The sequence below is a fragment of the Mustela erminea genome, chromosome 17 (genome assembly GCF_009829155.1).
Source record: "Mustela erminea isolate mMusErm1 chromosome 17, mMusErm1.Pri, whole genome shotgun sequence".
Classification (NCBI taxonomy): Eukaryota; Metazoa; Chordata; class Mammalia; order Carnivora; family Mustelidae; genus Mustela; species Mustela erminea.
Genome location: NC_045630.1, coordinates 24,320,296 through 24,338,129, shown reverse-complemented (window position 1 = coordinate 24,338,129; position 17,834 = coordinate 24,320,296). Strand labels below are relative to the sequence as shown.

Below are 17,834 nucleotides of genomic sequence, written 5' to 3'. Positions count from 1 at the left end.
TCTTACAGAACTTTTTTTTTTTTTTTTGTAATAAGGAAAAAAGAATAACCATAGAAGTGAGAAAAAGGGCCCCTCATTCTCTTGGATTTCAAGATTGATTGGATTTTTCCTGAGAACACAGGGTCTGGGGCCAAGTAACTGAGAGTATCTCCCTTTCCCTTTCCTCAGTGCTCTCTTCTCTCTTCTATCCCCCACAGACAAGGGCCCAGATGTTCAGAAAATATTCACAGATGATCACTCGAAATTATCATTCTCAAGTCAGAAGCTCTTCTAAGATTGTGGGGAATAGAGCTGCGTCCAGTTGCTAAAATGAAACAGCATAAGTGGAATGAAATTCAGTTCTATTGTTCTAATAGACATATGTTTCATGATATCTGGATTCATACATAGTGAAGAAAAGAGCCACAGCTGGTGATTAATCTAGAGTAATACATAAGCTCTTTTACAAAATTAATAATAATATAGAAAATTTTGGAAAAATACAGAAAACTGTGAAGAGGAAATATAATAACCCCCAAATCTCGCTTAGGGTAAGTTTGGAAAAGTAGTTTAATTTAGTATACCATAGTGGTTAAGAGCAAGCACTCCAGAGCCAACTGAAATATGGATTCTGGCTCTACTAACAACTTCATGACCTTGGGCACGATAGTCACTCAAACCTGTCTGTGTTTCCATTTCCCCTTATGTAACATGGACAGAACAACAGCATTTACTTCTTAGGTTGTTTGCTTTGGAACTCTTTTTCCTAGGAAACTGCTGTTAGAACTTTCTAATCCCCCCTTCCTTTTTTTTTTTTTTTTTTTTTTTTTTGGATGTTTCATGACTTATCTCTTGGAGTTCTACTAGATTTTAGCTTGCTTTAGTTAGTTGTAAGAGAATAATGGAAATTGAGTGAAAATGAAATTGAATGAAACTGAGGTATGCAGTAGTATTTTGAATTGTGTAGCATGTGTATATGTGTTTGTGTGCTGTTGTGTTGGGGGATGCTAAAGATGACTGTGCTGCAACATCTATGCTTTTTCCAAGTGGATTTTATGGAAATAGTAGCCCATAGTTGTGAATTTTCTTTAAAACTAAGGTAAAAATAAATGCCTAATCACTTATTTTATGGTGACAGCATGTGCAGCGTATGGGAAAGGTGGACCAGAAGTGCCTCAGTTGTGACAGTAGAGTAGTTTGAGAGGAAGTCATCAAACCTCACAGATAATTGCCTATAGGTTTTGAAGCCACTGAGGAAAATGAATTTTTGAAGGCTTTATTAAAGTGCAATTGAAGCTCTCTTTTTAAATGAAGAGAGACAATATCACGGGCTTGTCCTTGGCTCTCTGAGCACATTCAGAGATATTATCCATTAATATCCAACCCTATTCACGAATGCTTTTAGTTGCTTTTTGTTGTTTCTTCCTGATTTTTCTCCATAGAAATAGAAGTGTTGCTTTTGTACCTGTAGCACAATCTTTCTCACATAATGAAATAGAACTAGGAAAAGATTTGCTTGTATTTTTCCACTTAAGTTTGGCTTATTTTTCTTTGAAATATGGTCCTTTTCATATGAACACCTGAGTATTAGGAGTTGACTGATCTTTGATTTTTCCTACTCCCTGTAATGGCTTCCTCTCTGCCAGCTGCCATTTCAGGTAAGGAAATGCCGTGTACTAAATTCTTGTAGCTGGAAGAGCAAGGTAATTGCTTAGCCAGAACTTTGGGAACTATTGCTTGGCTTTCATAATTGTCATTTCTTGGCATGTGCCTTTTCTAAACACTTATAAGTACTTAGCTAGACCCTACGATGAACAGATCTTCAAGTCTTTTTAATGCTTTTTTTAAAAATCAGAAGTGTATATGTATGTGTGCTTGTTGTTGTCCCATCATATACAAATAAACTTAAAAAATGAGAATTTCAGAAGCATTTCTGAAAAAATGGATGACTTTAGTCTTTGTTATTCCAATTATAGACAATGATATCCTTTTCTAATATGAACTCTAAAAAGAATGCCATGGGAAGACCACAGTATCAGGATGCCAATCTGGTTTATAGGGAGACCTTAATAGAAATTGTGTTTATGGTTAGAAGCAGCTGTGTTTCTGATCACTTGTTGTTCAAAAGGGGAAGCACACAGGCAGGCTGGTGTATACCTCAGCCTACCTGCTACTGAGATTTGTTTGTGCTTGGAAGAGGAGAAGATAGGTATTAATAGGGTTTTTAAATTTATTTATTTGTTAATTTGTTTGGTAAGAAGTAAAACTGATGTGCTTGTCACTTTTAATTATATGCAGTTAGCTTATTTTTTGTGTTGATTTTTAGAATATCAGGCATTTGTGGAAAATTATGCAGTTAGGATATCTAAATGGTTCTCACACTGACTTCTATAACTGTACCAAAGTCAGAATTTCATAACTCCTTTTGTAAGGGGTAGGGGGAAAATATGCTATCTTTATTCATTAAAATTTTAAAAGTGTACTACTTAGTTGATTCATAACTGGAAAAATATTATCCTAGCCTTTTAGAAAAAAAGCATTATTGGGCACCTGGGGGCTCACTCGGTTAAGCATCTGCCTTCTGCTCAGGTCATGATCCCAGGGTCCTGGGACTGAGTCCCATGTCTAGCTCTCTGCTCAGCGGAGAGCCTGCTTTTCCCTCTACCTCTGCCCCACCTTTCTCTGTCCCTCATGAATGAATAAATACAGTCTTTAAAAAAAAGAAAACAGTATTTGTTGATACTGAATTTGAAAACTCACATAGATATAGTCTTCAAGAGTCCATTTATTTGTTTATTGAACAAATATTTATGAAATATTTACTCTGATGCCATACTTCGCACTGATACATCAGTGAACAAAGCAGCTATGGTCCTTGCCGCCATGGGGTTTGTAGGCACCAAGACGGGAGCAGCTAGACGTCCAGCATATGAACAACTGAACTGTAGTTGTGATAAGTTCAAGCAAGGACAAGAACACAGTGCTGTGTTAGTGTGTAATGGGAGGACCACAGTTTGTCAAGGTGACCAAGCATTGAAAATGAGTGATTCTGGGGCGCCTGGGTGGCTCAGTGGGTTGAGCCGCTGCCTTCGGCTCAGGTCGTGATCTCAGGGTCCTGGGATCGAGTCCCACATCGGGCTCTCTGTTCAGCGGGGGGCCTGCTTCCCTTCCTCTCTCTGCCTGCCTCTCTGCCTACTTGTGATCTCTCTCTGTCAAATAAATAAATGGAATCTTTTAAAAAAAAAAGAAAGAAAGAAAATGAGTGATTCTCTCATTTATGTTTGAATTATAATATGATAGAATTCTAAAAATGGAAGAGATCTTGAAAATCACCTAATCCAACACTTCATTCAGTCTTTGAATCTTTTTAAATATTCTTTTGATCATTGCTGATATTTGTTTATTACTGGCTAACGAAAAATGACATTTTCATGTAGTTCAACCTAACACACTATTTATTATTTTTTTTTTATTTTTTTTTTTTTAAAGATTTAATTTATTCATTTGACACAGAGAGATCACAAGTAGGCAGAGAGGCAGGCAGAGAGAGAGAGGAGGAAGCAGGCTCCCCGCAGAGCAGAGAACCCGATGCGGGACTCGATCCCAGGACCCTGGGATCATGACCTGAGCCGAAGGCAGCGGCTCAACCCACCGAGCCACCCAGGCGCCCCTAACACACTATTTATTAAATATGATGTTGGATCATGGTTACATAAGATGGATTGATTAAGACAACCCTACCCAATTCTCTGTACAGAGAAGAAATGGTGAAACCAAATAATTATAACATAGCGATTGTTTGCAGACATAAAATGGCTTAAGTGGCCTGATATATCCAAAATGAACATACTGGATACTGAATTGAGTGCTCTAGTTGTGAGATCCAATATATCAGCTCAAATCTCCTTCATGGACATGAATTTGAGCCAGTGTCTAACTTGAGCGGAGGCTAAAGGGTGAAATATTTACTTACTCATGCTTCTCTAGCCTCTTGGAGAACTCGGTAGTGTTGTAGGAGATTAAGATTTTATTACTCTTCAGTCTCTACTTTAGAAGCTGCATTTCCCTTCCACAGTAGCATAACACATGGATGTGGTTTCATAGAAGGGGGAAATGACTCCCAACAAGCTTTCTCGGATTGGGATTCCACCCGGTCCAGGTAGGTCCTAATTGGGTAAATGATGAAATAACTACCTTCCCTTGGTGTATAATTCTTTTGCCTTCAATTAGTTACTTGAAACAATATAAGCCTGAGATGTATTCCTTTACGTTCTTGCTTCACCACGTGTGACATATACAGCGCTGGACTCTGGCATCAGAAAATACATGTGCTGTGCTCCCTGTCCTCAAGATACCCCAAAGTATTCCTAACTCGATACTTATGAAAGGTTTGATAAATTAAATATATTCTTTCATCCATCTCTCCATCTGTCTATCATTTACTAAGTATCTGCTGATGCCAGACATCGTTCAAAACTCTGTGGATAAACTGAAAATAAGACAAAGCCTCCGCTCCACGCCCCACTTTGTTTCCCCACTGCCCCCACCCTCATCTACCTCACATTCTGATGGGGAAAAGGACATTAAACGCCACTAAGTGATATAATGTTAGGCAATGGTGAGGGCTCTGAAGAGAAAAAATAGTACAGGGTATAAAAATGAGTGCAGAGGTGAATGTGATCAACTCTGGTAGGAAATAAGGTAAAGAAAATAATTTTAAATCTGGGTTTTGAAGGAGAAACTAGAGTGGACCAGGTAACGAAGGGACTTCCAGACAAAAGCAGCAGCACCAAGGCTGGAAGGCATAAAACAGGGAATTAAAAATAGTAATGCATAAAAGATTGCAAAAAAAGATTTAGTGTAAAAATAAAATATGGTATATAAGCCTCTTTGAAGAGTTTTGAATAACAGAACAACATCATATTTGGGTTTAAGAAAAACTCTTTCCTGTTGTTAACAGTGGTTCTCAGATTTAATCAGGTATCAGAACTCCAAATAGGTAACAGTGCTTTTTGCAGAGCACAGTAAACCATTGTTATAATTAACCTTCATATATATAACCTTCTGAAAATGTCATTTTTGATCTGAGTTTGGAACCATTCTAGGCTTCTTTAAGGTTAATTAACAGTAGCAGTTTCTAACATTTTAAAATATATTTAAGAAGAAAAACTCACACTTGAGAAAATTGTATATGTGAACCTTTTCTGTCATTTGGGAAAAGATTGCTGTTACTCCGTTTTCTCATCAGAACAGTAGTGTAGCTCAGTAGCATAGTGTGAGACCTACAGCACTGCCGTATATTCAGCAAATGGACAGTCACTTGTGTGGTAAGAACTAGGGAACCATTGTCTGTTACAGCAGGGAGCCCTTGCAGAAAGCCATTTCCAAGGACTCGCTTGCTGTTCTTGACCTAAAATCTCTGCCTTATAACTTAGACTCACTGTCCTTAGTTCTAACTCTTGGGTTGAATTATGAGAATCATGATCTATTTCTTAGAAATAACAAGTAAAATAACAAGTAAAAATAATTTCAGTGTGCTTTGCACAATTATAAGGTCGATTATAAATGACATTTAGTACTGATAAAGCTCTGTTACCTTTGGGGAGAAGAGCATAGTGGTTGTTGGTTGTTGTTTCGTATAGGGCAAGGTGAGATCTGTGGTCTGAAAGTCCTCCTAGTCAGACCCATAGTTTGTTCCTTTCTGTACAAGTTTTTTTTTTTTTTTTAAGATTTTATTTATTTATTTGACAGAGAGAGCTCACAAGTAGACAGAGAGAGAGGAGGGAAGCAGGCTACAGAGAGCCCAATGTGGGGCTTGATCCCAGGACCCTGGGATCATGACCTGAGCCAAAAGCAGAGGCTTCAAAACACTGAGCCACCCAGGCGCCCCTCTGTACAAGTTTTGCTTCTGCCTTTCTTTCTCTGTGTTTCTTACCTGAGTAGCATTAGGGTTTAAAGGAGTAGTTCATTTGAAGTAGAAATAAGAAACCAAAAGTAAAGGCAGAGGAAAGTGCAATGTTAAAACATTAATGATTTTCAAGGAAGGTGAGACTAGATAATCAAAATCAAATCAGATGGTGTTTAAGGAGACTTTAAAGGGAGAAAAAAGGAAAAAAAGACTATACATATGTTCACACACACACACACACACACACACACACACACCCCTTATGTATATGTATATGTATATGTATATGTATATGTATATGTGCATATCTATGTGTATGTATGTATATCTAGATAGTGTGTGAGAGATAGATTACATATAAAATATATACATAAATATAGCTAGATAGAGTATATGTCTTCCCATGAGCTGTTTGTTAAATGGTAGATAAAAGCTTGATCTTATGTTCTTCTCTTGCCTGTCCTGTTCCTCTGTCTGGAGTGGCAGGTGGGATCTGCTCAGTGGTTCAAACTGAATTTTTTAATTGATCAGTCGTGACATGCTACCTCAGCAACTGAGCCGCCGCGTAATGTGCCCGGTCATCATACCAGTAATGAAGATTACGTCATTAACTTGTCTTCCTTTCTTGGAATGTAAGGGGAGAACCCTGGAAACATGTCTGATTTCCCTAGAAATATGTCTGATTTTAAAGCAAGTTGAAATGATAACTGAGAACTGTGATATTATCTATAATTTCATCATATCTAGTTGACGTAAGAATTAAGAGCCAGTTTATAAAATTAATTTTTTTCTTTATTTTTAAAATGAAGTTCTAGCTTAAGTGCTGAATGAAGGATTTGGGGATATAAAATTTTTCTTTTCCCAATTTGAAATATCCTATTGTAATAAAGTGATCTATGGAGTGAATTTAATATATTAATAGGTATATTAGCAGATATATACTTCTTTAAAGACCACACTAGTTGTAAGATATTCACCTGATTTTTGTACTTCAAAAAGTTTATGTTTGATTCAGTATAATAACATTCAAAAATAATCTCTGAAATTTGTATTATTTTTCCTTTTTCTAAAATATGACAGATTTTGAAATACACTGCTTTTAAGGAAAAAAAGAAGTCTCCTCTTAAAATGCAGAGATGCACACATCCATCCTACTGCCTCTTGGGACAGAAAGAAATGAATTTTCTAGCTTGGTAAATCCATTGCTTCCCCTAAAGTAAGTTGCCTGCATCCAGTGCTGTGCTGGAGAGGTGCAGTGAGGAAGGAAGGGTGCCTATTGTTTAATGCTCTGTAGCAAAAGAACTGGGGAAAAGAAAAAAAGGCTTGAGTTGACTGGCGTTGGCTCTGGCTTTTCTGCATTCCAAACTGTCTGAGGCACAGAGTGAGAGCAAAAAAGAAAGAGCGTGAGCGCCAGCCAGAGCGAGCTCGGGCGAGGATGGTATACGAGTGTTTTGAGTTTCTGACTGGCATGCCGGAAGGATCATGTTAGCAACACCCAGAAACTTCGCAAAATGCAGACCCCAGGTAAGAGTTCCTCGAGTCTGTCTGAGTCTGAAATTACGTTTGTATATACTTAAAGGGAATGTGGAGGTTTATTTTTATCACACAACTACAGTGACTGCTAACCTTTGTGATTATTGGCTTTAAAGAAGTAGGTTTGTTTTTGTTCCTGTCAGTTCACAGGAATATTGTGTGGAAGCTCTCAGCATTCCAGTACAAAAATCCAGCCTAAGAAGGGCCAGATACATTAAAAGAGCAACGATCATAGCAAAATATTAACAATGCAGCATTTACTTGTTCTTTTAATAATTTGACGTGGATTCTTATTCTGGATCTTCCCCAAAATTCTCTATGAAATATTACGATGACTGGGAATGGATACAGCTCATTTCTCGACAAAATATATTGACCATCAATAAGAATTTAATACCCTTGCTTGAGTCTTAGAAGCACATAAATAAATCTGTGTCATTCGGAAAGTTCAACAGGTTGGATCTGTACACAACAGTACTGCATTCAGATGAGAACTTGGCCTGTTTTTTCTGCCCAAGGTAGACTTTTAATATCCTTTGCCAATAGATGACAAGTTAGGGACTTTAACCAATTAGCTCCTTGAAAATGAAATCTGAACGAGATTTTAGAGATCATCTATAGGCCAGTCTGTCCATTTTCAATGAGAACGTTGAGGAGTAGGGGATCTAGGGCTTGCTCAAGATCACACAGAAACAGAATTAAAATGAAAATCTACATGTCCTGATTTTCAGTTTACTGTTGTTTTCATGGTACCAGATACTTTTAGGGTTTATGTTTTCTCTATACCGTATCTGTTGGCCTCAAGTAGCATGAGTTATGACATAAATAGATCAAATGCATTATAAACCTAGATTAAAATCTTATGGGAAAGAGATACTGGTGACTGGATGTTATCAAATCTATATTAATACTGCGCTCTTGATCAAAACCAAAAATATGTAACTAAGTATCAGAAAGAAAAAATGGCTTTCAATTAAGGAAAATGCCTATAGTTTGCATTCTGCTTTTATATAAACAATTACATAGCTGTGGCATATTCTGAATATTTGTATATGAAATTAAAATTCTTTCAAATTGACTTTAATTTCTCTTGAAGACTTTAGGACTTAGCAATCTTCTGTATACTTTTAGTCAGCTTTTCTCTAATTTTGTGATTTGTATCTATTTACGGGTAGCAAAAAATCATCCCATATTCAGTGCCTTCTCTGTGTTTATTTTTTAATGTGAGAGAACGTTTTAAAATTATCCATCCGTTTGGACCACTTGCTTCCTTATCCAAGGTCCAGCTCTGTTTCTCCTCCATTCATAAGGGTCCTCTGTTACTCCCTCTCAAATTGTGTGTGAGAATAACTTCAGTGGAGGAGCTCAAGAGCCACCACAGACAGAGGACATCTGTCTTCATACATTTTCATTTAGTCCCTAAAAAAGGTTGCTGCCCTTTCCATTTTCGTGCAGACCATTGTGGGGTTGAGAGAGGCCACACTATTCTAGGGAGCTAAATAGTAGAGATAGCCACTGTCAAAAGGATCTGTCATGGCTCTTTACAGCTCCTGGGAACAAGTTAGCTCGATGTGGCTATAAGCACAGTGAAGGGACGTGGCCCTTTTGTGTTAAAGCTTGACCTGCTCATTCCAGTTTTCGACAGAGCCTGTGTGGTGATTTACAAGTCTGTGTGGGATGAGCAGTAAGTTGTAAGGAATAGTTTCATTACTGCTCTTGGCTATCGGAAACCAAATTACAAAGTGCATTCTCCACCCAGCAGGAAACAAGAGACTGTTTGTCTTCGTGCAGAATCCATGCACACTGTTTATAAGAGGACTTGATGACTGTGAGAATGAGGACATAATGCTCTTATCCAGTTAGCAGTATTCATGTTGTAATACACACAGCTTAGATCTTTCTCTTGTCTTTTATCCTTCATGGAGCATGTGAAGGGACTGCCATGGTGTGTGTGTGTGTGTGTGTGTGTGTGTGTGTGTGTGTGTGTGTGTGTGTGTGTGTGTGTGTTTGTGTAATGTTATGTGTGTGTGTGATAGGTGGATAGACAGACAGATAGATACTAGGATGGACATTTGGCTTGAGTGTATTTCTCTACATCAGAAACAGTCATTGGTCATTAATGTAGTGCTGGTATATTACTAACTTAACTTGAAAGAAGCTATTTTATTAACCAAACTAACCCTTATGAAACTCACTACCATGCCTTAGAGAGAGAAAGTATTAGAAGGAAACACATATTACTTTTCCTCTCCAGAACACAGTTATAAGATTATGCAGGTTTATGCTGTGTTCAAGCAAAGCAATAATAAGCAGTTGTGTGACTGAAGACAATATTTAAATGGGAATAGAAGGGGCAGAGTGAAATGAGTGGTATAAGAAAAGAAACTCTCATGTGGATATGAAAGAATTCTCTTTGACCAGTGTTTTCTTGAGGCAGACCCCTTTTCTATCTTCTTGGTTTTTCCTTGATATTAATTTCTTTAAAATGTTTTTTCATGACATATATATACTCTCTCTCTCCTTAGACATACAGTTTTTATACTAAATTTTCAAAAAAGGTAAAGAGCTCTGTAATATAACAGTGGCATTTGTCTAATAAAAGGTTGGCTGTACAGTTGATTAAAACTTTTGTCTCTTTCAAAGGAGTTGCTATTTCTCCTTTTTTGCTTCAGTTTCTTTCTACCTCTTAGATATAATTTTGTGTTTTGTATCCCATTAAAACCGTAAGAATGAAATCTTTTCAAACAAAAGCAAAGATAAAACACAGACCAAGAGCAAGGGCTTGAGGCTGGACATCTAAAATGTTCTGAGTTGTCAAAGTAATTCTTTACTTGTAAAAGTTACCTGATTATTCAACTCAGAACTCTGGGAATCCTTTTATGTGTACAAGATGGATGTATTTCCCCTTCTGCTTCACTCTTGACCTTCACTGGCCTCTAGTGAAAAAAAGTGTTACAGTCTGGCTTTGTTCTTTCTGTTCTCTTCTGTTCTTTCAAGCTCTCTAATGGTTGTTCGTGTCGGTTCCTGTTTTTAGTTCCCTGTATACCAGTTTTTAGTAAAGGAGTAGGTGATTATTGTGAAATAAATTTCAACAGATTCTTATACTTGAGTTGCATAAACTTCCTTCAAATATCTAGTTCTTAGTGAAGAGAGGGGAAAAAATGATTATGTCGTGTTGTTTACTAGTGAACAATTATTTTTTAAAAAATGAGTCATGGGGCACCTGCGTGGCTCAGTGGGTTAAGCCTCTGTCTTCGGCTCAGGTCATGATCTCAGGGTCCTGGGATTGAGCCCCGCATCGGGCTCTCTGCTCAGCAGGGAACCTGCTTCCCCCCACCCCCTGCCTCTCTGCCTACTTGTGGTCTCTGTCTGTCAAATAAAGAAATAAAATCTTAAAAAAAAAAGTCATGACTCAGCAATATGACTTCTTATAGTTGTCTTTTCTTTTTCTTCTTCTTCCTTTTCTTCTCCCTCCTCCTCCTCCCCTTCTTCTTCTTCTTCTTCTTCTTCTTCTTCTCCTTCTTCTTCCTCTTCTTTTCCTCTTCCCCCGCCCCCCATCCTCCTCTTTCTTCTCCTTCCCCCCTTCTTTTTTTTTTTTTTAAGTGCTTTTTGGGATTCAGTCTACCAGATTCCACATTTAATTATGGGTATGATCTCAGCTTGTGTTTGGAAGCCTTAAGCATTGCCAGTGATAATACTTTCTTTGTACATACTTGACAAGTAGGAGAAACTTACTGAATCAGTCATTAAAATTCAGATGGTCTTTATCTTTTCTGGTGTCCTCCATGCCCCTACTCAGACTTTACCATTACAAAGTTAAACACTAAAGAAGGAGCCAGTGAGGAGTTCTTATCAATAATTTGACTCTCTGGAGACTCCATATTTCTGTCATTCTCAGGTTTACAGTATTTGGGGAATAAATGAATTGCTGAAGCAGCGAGTTGGAAAGTTATTTATGTGCAGTGCTATTCTTTGAAGAAAAAGCTACCTGGTTCTGCTTGCTCTTTCTTATGTCAGGCTTTCCAGCGTAAGGAACTTAAGCTGCCAGGATCTAGCAAGTGTCATTCAAGGATCAGGTGTCACATAGGACAGCCAACCTGTTGGACAGGTTGCTAACTCTGGTGTCTTGCATCTAATTCCAAAGACTGTGGAGTGCCTTTGAAAAATTTTTAACAGCATTGTTACATAGTTAACTATTTACAGATAATACCTTAGTTAATATGAAGACTAGAAAAACTGGATATTCTTCTACTTTTTAATATTCTGGTTTGAAACTTTTTTGTTAAATTATACTTCAAATGGGTGGTATATAGTTGATTTGATTTCTCATCTGTTGGGTCAGATAGGAGAAAATAAGATGTTTGGGTCTCTACTTAAATAATTCCTTTTTCCAGAAACGCATACAATATAAAATAATTTATCCTCCCCCTCTTTTTAAGAAAAGGAATGATGTGTCAAAGTGAGTGCAAGAAGAGCCAGAAAAAAACAATAAGACTGCGTGAATATATAGAAAGATATGGGTTTGTTCAGTCAGAGAACAGGACAAGATATGATAAGTCTCTTAACAGGGAATGATAATCATTGCTTGTATACCAAGCGCTTGTTTTAAAGAGCTCATTTCTTAGAGTTAGCCCAGTATGATTATACAATATTTCTTATTAGCATTTTCTCAAAGTTTGAGAAATAATCATCAAAGAAAAGGTAATAGATTGTTTTCTGCATGTGGTTAGAGGAATAGCATCACATAGTACTTGGTCTGATTTTTTTTTTTTTTAAGATTTTATTTATATATTTGAGAGAGAGAGAGAGAGCATGAGAGGGGAGAAGGTGAGAGGGAGAAGCAGACTCTCTATGAAGCTGGGAGCCCGATGCGGAACTCTATCCTGGGACTCCAGGATCATGACCTGAGCCAAAGACAGTCGCTTAACCAACTGAGCCACCCAGGTGCCCTACTTGGTTTGATTTTTGTGAGTCACCATTACACAGCTGAAATTTAAGAAGATATTTAATGAATTAAAGTCTTTATTTTATCTTCTGTGGAATTTGCTTACATATACCATAAGATTTTCCTTGAAGCATTTTTTCTCCACTTGAATGAAGTTCAGTGAAATAGCACAGTAGTTTCCTGAAACAATAAATGTCACTCTATTTCACCAGTACCATTATTTTGATTGTAAATATTTACACAGTTATATTTTATAGTTATATATTGCTAAAATTTTGAAATACATTTTTAGTAATTTTATTTTTATTCATTTCCTTCCCTTACAAATGCAGCACTCAGTATTTAAATTTATTGATGATCAACCTTTAAAAGTAAATTTTCAAAAAGTAGTTTTTTTTTTTGTTTGGACCTGGTGTCAACCATTTTTATTAACAAAACTAAAAACATGGTGTCAAACATGACATGCTGTCATAACAGGAATGAAAACAAATTTCCTTTAGAAACACTTTTTAGCCAATACAAAACCAAAATGTACTATGCAGAGGGAATTTATTGTAAAGAGAAAAGCAGCAGCCCAATGGACCTGATTTGTTTGTCCCTTGTGCCTCAGTAGAACTGTTTAGGTAAACCCATGCTGACAGGACTTTATTTCAGGTTTTGTTTTGTTTTGTTTTGTTTTGTATTTTGTGGGTGGGGTAGGGTGGGTGTTCTGTTTTTATTTTTTTAAAGATGTTGTTTATTTTTTACTTTGGAGAGAGAGAGTACAAGTAGGGGGAGGGGCAAAAGAAGAGAGAGGGAGGAATCCTAAGCAGACTCCACACCCAGTGCAGACCCCGACATGGGGCTCAGTTTCACAACCCTAAGATCATGACCTGAGCTGAAATCAAGAGTTGGACACTTAACTGACTGAGCCACCCAGGTGCCCCAATTTTGTTTTTAAATGGAAAGGTATTTAAAATCGGAGCCCAGGGGTACCTGGGTGGCTTGATCAGTTAAGTGACTGCCTTCGGCTCAGGTCATGATCTTAGGGTCCTGGGATAGAGCCCCACGTCAGGCTCCCTGCTCAGCAAGAGTCTGCTTCTCCCTCTTCCTCTGCCTGCCACTCTGCCTACTTATGCTCTCCCTCTCTCTCTCTGTGTCAAATAAATAAATAAAATCTTTAAAAAAAAAAAAAAATCAGAACCCAGGCTTTTTTCTGGTCCTTTTAAAGGAAAACCCAACCAATTATTTACTAGTTGTTGTTTTATTTTCAGAAACATATGTTGCTGTGAGCAAACTGCAAAATGTATTTGACAATGAAATTTTAATTTGCAAAAAATAGTGAACTTCAAGGGTATTACTATTTTATTGCTACATAGTACAGTAATTTTTGACAGTTTCCTACTAGGTTTCTTCCAGTGTCAGAAATTATAAACCCATTTTCATTTTGTTTAGTCCTTGAATTAAATATTTAAAGATAGACTTTTTATTTCTCTTTTCTCCTGTCAAGCCCAGGTTACAGGAGAATAGAAACTGTTTTGAGGTTCTTCAGGTTTAATCCAGGTGTTGCTTATGTTATATTTTTCTCTGGCAATCTGAAAAGAGAAAATTTTATTTTATTATTTTTTTATTTGAGTATAGTTGACATACAATATTTTAGTTTCAGATATACAACATAGTGATTCAACTTCTCTGTGTGTGATACTATGCTCACCACAGTGTAACTACCGTCTGTCACCATACAACCTATAACAGTATCATTGACTGTATTCCCTATACTGTATCTTTTATTTCTGTGACTTATTCATTCCAAACTGGAAGCCTGCATCTCCCACTCTCCTTCACCCATTTTTCCCATACTCTCTTCTCCCCTCAGCTCTGGTAACCATCAGTTTGTTCCCTGTATTTATAGTCTGATTCTGCTTTTCATTTGCTTATTCATTTGTTTTGTTTGAAAAGAGAAATTTTAAAATTTTATTATCCATTCATTATATATAACAAACTCCTACACATCAATGAGAAAAAAGTAAGACTTGAATTCCCATTTTACAAAAAAAACCCGAACCAGGTGGCCATTCAGAGTACAGAAAGGTACTCAGTTATTTTAGTTATCAGGGAAACACAAATTTAAACCAAAATGGGATTCCGTCGCCTCAGAGTATCTAAAATAAGGAAAATAGAAAATACGAAATGTTGAAAAGAATCTAGAACAAAAGGAATTTTTATATATTGCCGATTATAAGTATTAATTTTATAACTATTTTGGAGCACTATTTGACAATATCTAATTATGACGAACAATGCTTCATGACCCAGCAATTCCAGACTTATTTATGTGCCAACAGAATGCGTAAATAGGCTCACCAAAAAACCTGTACAAAAATGTTCATAATAGCCCCATTTGAAACAGCTAAAAAATCAGAAACTACCCATATGTTCATCAGCAGTAGAATGAATAGAATTGTTTGCTTATACAATGGAATTCTCTAGAGCATTGTCAGAGAACAAACTACTGCTTCATGCAACAGAATAAATCTCAAAAATAAATGTTGAGCCTGAAAAGTTAGTCTCAAAAGAATATATACACTGTGTGGTTCCATTTATATATAGTTGAAACTCATCAGAGGTGATAGAAGTCAGGATGGTGATTATCTGTATGGGGTAAGGACTAGAAAGGGTATATATAAAGGAGGTATTTGGTTGCTGACAATGTTCTGTTCTGTTTTGTCCCATTTTGTTTAACCCCAATGCTTGTTATTGGGATGAGTTACATTTGAGAAAATTTATTAATCTGTATTCTCATTATTTATACACTTTTCTGAGTGAATCTTATACTTTAGCAAAACGTTTGAGAAGAGATATTTCTGTAATTTCTCCATCTTGATTTTTAAAAATCCAAAAAACAAAACCTTAAAACTAAGCAAACTTCTAAGATGTTGATATTCTTTGAAAGTCCTTTTTGTTTATATAGGGGATGAGGAATGATACTGTGTTCATTTTCATATTGAAAGTCGTCTGTGTGTACAGTAAAGGACTTTACATTTTGGGTCATTTAAAGGATTGGATGGTGAAGGTATCTGAGAGACCAGACTTGCATGTACATCTTCAAAATGAAATTGCACTATGTAAATCGTAGGGTTTTTTTTGTTTTTGCAAGCTCTGAGTGTATAATATAAAACACTAACTTTTATATGTCATACCTCAATTAAAAAATATTTTATAATAAGGAAGGGGGAGGATAGTAGAGTAGGAGGATCTTGAGCTCACTTCCTCCCTTGGACACACCAAGGCTACAACTACATATAAAGTAACTCACTCTGAAAATGACCTGAAAACTAGCAGAACAGCTCTTCCACAGCTATAGAATAAAGAAGAGCCATGTTGGGAATAGTAGGAGGAGAGGAAACACAGTCAAATCCCTGGCACAGTGACCCACAAGCTGAGGGGATATCCCAGGCATAGAATATCCTCCCTGGGAAGTGAGGGGATCAAGCCCCATATTGAACACCCCCAACCCTGAGAATCTGCACCAAGAAGATGAGCTTCCACAGTGTTTGCCTTTGAATATTAGTGGAGTTTAACTCCAGAAGAGGCAGAGGGCTCTAGGAAACTGAGACTCCACTCTTAAAGGGCCAGCACATTATATCACCTGGTTCAAGACCCAACACAGAGGTGGCAGTTGAAAAAATCACTGGGTTATACATGCAGGTTTACTGACGAATTTTAGGACATGTGCTGGGAGGTAAGGGATCAATCGGAACTTTCTCCAGGAATAGAAATGCTGCTTGGGCACCATTTTTCTTGCTCCCTGTTATCCTGGCTGGATGCTGGCAGGAGTCAGTTCTGACACTCTTCTACTTTGCTAGCACCACTCACCCCGCTCTGGCATTCCCCTATGGACCTGCCCCACCTAACCTGCCTGCCCTGGCAGATGCCCCTCAAAAGTGACTCCAACCCTACCACACCTAGCAGGCAGCCTCAGTTGGGACCAGTGTCCTCCCCAAAGTGATTACCTCTCCACCACATACAGTGGACAGCCTCAGTCAGAACTGGTGTCCCTCCAATGCTACTCCTACAGAGTGGGGGTGGTGGCCAGTCTCACCCACTAGCACACCTGCAACATGTGCAGCTGGCTGAAGATCCAGCCCTGCATGCCAGCACACCCACAGCTGTCCCAGCTCAATCACAACAGAGGGCTCATGCAGCTGACACAAGGGACACCCCTGGAATTCCTAGTTCTGATGGTCATGAGGCAGGATGCCTTCTATATAAGGCCACTGGTTTTAAGATCAGGAGACATAGCTGATCTATGTAATACACAGAAACAAACACAGAGAATCAACTAAAATAAAGAGACAGAGGAATATGTTCCAAAGAAAAGAAAAAGACAAAATCTCAGAAAAATAACTAAAGAAAACAGAGGTAAGCAGTCTATCTAATAAGGTGTTCAAAGTAATGGCCATAAAGATTCTTATTGAAATTGAGGGAAGAATGGATGAGCTCAGAACTTCATCAAAGAGAGAGAGAAATATTTAAAAATAACTAATCAGAGCTGCAGAATAAAATAACTGAAATGAAAAATAAACTTGAGGGAATCTGCCACAGATTAGAGGATGCAGAAGAACAGATTAGCAGTATGGAAGTCAGGGTAGTGGAGTTCACCCAAGCTGCACAACAGCAACAAAAAAGAATTTTAAAAAATGAAGATTGGGGGGCACCTGGGTGGCTCAATGGGTTAAGCCTCTGCCTTCAGCTCAGGTCATGATCTCAGGGTCCTGGGATCGAGCCTATATCGGGCTTTCTGCTCAGCAGGGAGCCTGCTTCCCCCTCTCTCTCTGCCTGCCTCTCTGCCTACTTGTGATCTCTCTCTCTCTGTCAAATAAATAAATAAAATCTTTAAAAAAAAAATGAAGATTGGTTATAGGTCCCCTGGGAGACAGAATCAAACATACAAACATTTACTTTATAGTATTTCCTCCCAGAAGGAGAAAAGAGAGAGAAAGTGGGCCAGAAAACTTACTTGAAAGAATTATAGCTGGAAACTTCCCTAATCTAGGAAAGGAAAGAGACAGCCTGGTCCAGGAAGCACAGAGAGCCCCAAAAAAGATGAACCCAAGGAGGTTCAAGCCAATATAAATATGATGAAAATGTTGAAAATTAAAGAGAGAATTTTAAAAACAGCAAGATAAAAGCAAATAATTATGCACAGGAGACTCTTTTTAGGGCAACAAGAGGAAAGCAAATGGTTACATACAAGCCCATAAGGCTATCACCTGGTTTTTCAACAGTAACTTTGTAGGACAGAAAAAAAGTGGCTACCAACCAGGAATATGCCCCAGCAAGGTTATTATTCAGAATTAAATGAGAGATAGTGAGTTTCCCAGGCAAACAAAAGTTAAAGGATCATCACCACTAAACTGGCCCTACAAGAACCGTGAAAAGGACTTCTTCAAGGAAAAAACAAAGGTCTATAATTAGAAATAAGAAAAT

The 17,834-nt window shown here is 37.6% G+C and overlaps 1 protein-coding gene across 6 annotated transcripts in view; it reads left to right on the top strand.

The window, feature by feature from the left end:
• The window catches only part of RASAL2 (RAS protein activator like 2), a 365,886-nt gene that overhangs the window by 203,471 nt on the left and 144,581 nt on the right, over positions 1-17,834 (top strand). The window contains exon 1 of one of the 6 annotated variants that reach the window (XM_032317295.1): positions 6,964-7,411. The exons of the other annotated variants lie outside the window; for them this stretch is intronic. Coding sequence (XP_032173186.1) covers positions 7,399-7,411 — 13 coding nt within the window. The 5' untranslated portion in view covers positions 6,964-7,398. Of the gene's footprint in view, positions 1-6,963; positions 7,412-17,834 lie in introns of those variants that run through there. 6 annotated transcript variants of the gene reach the window in all.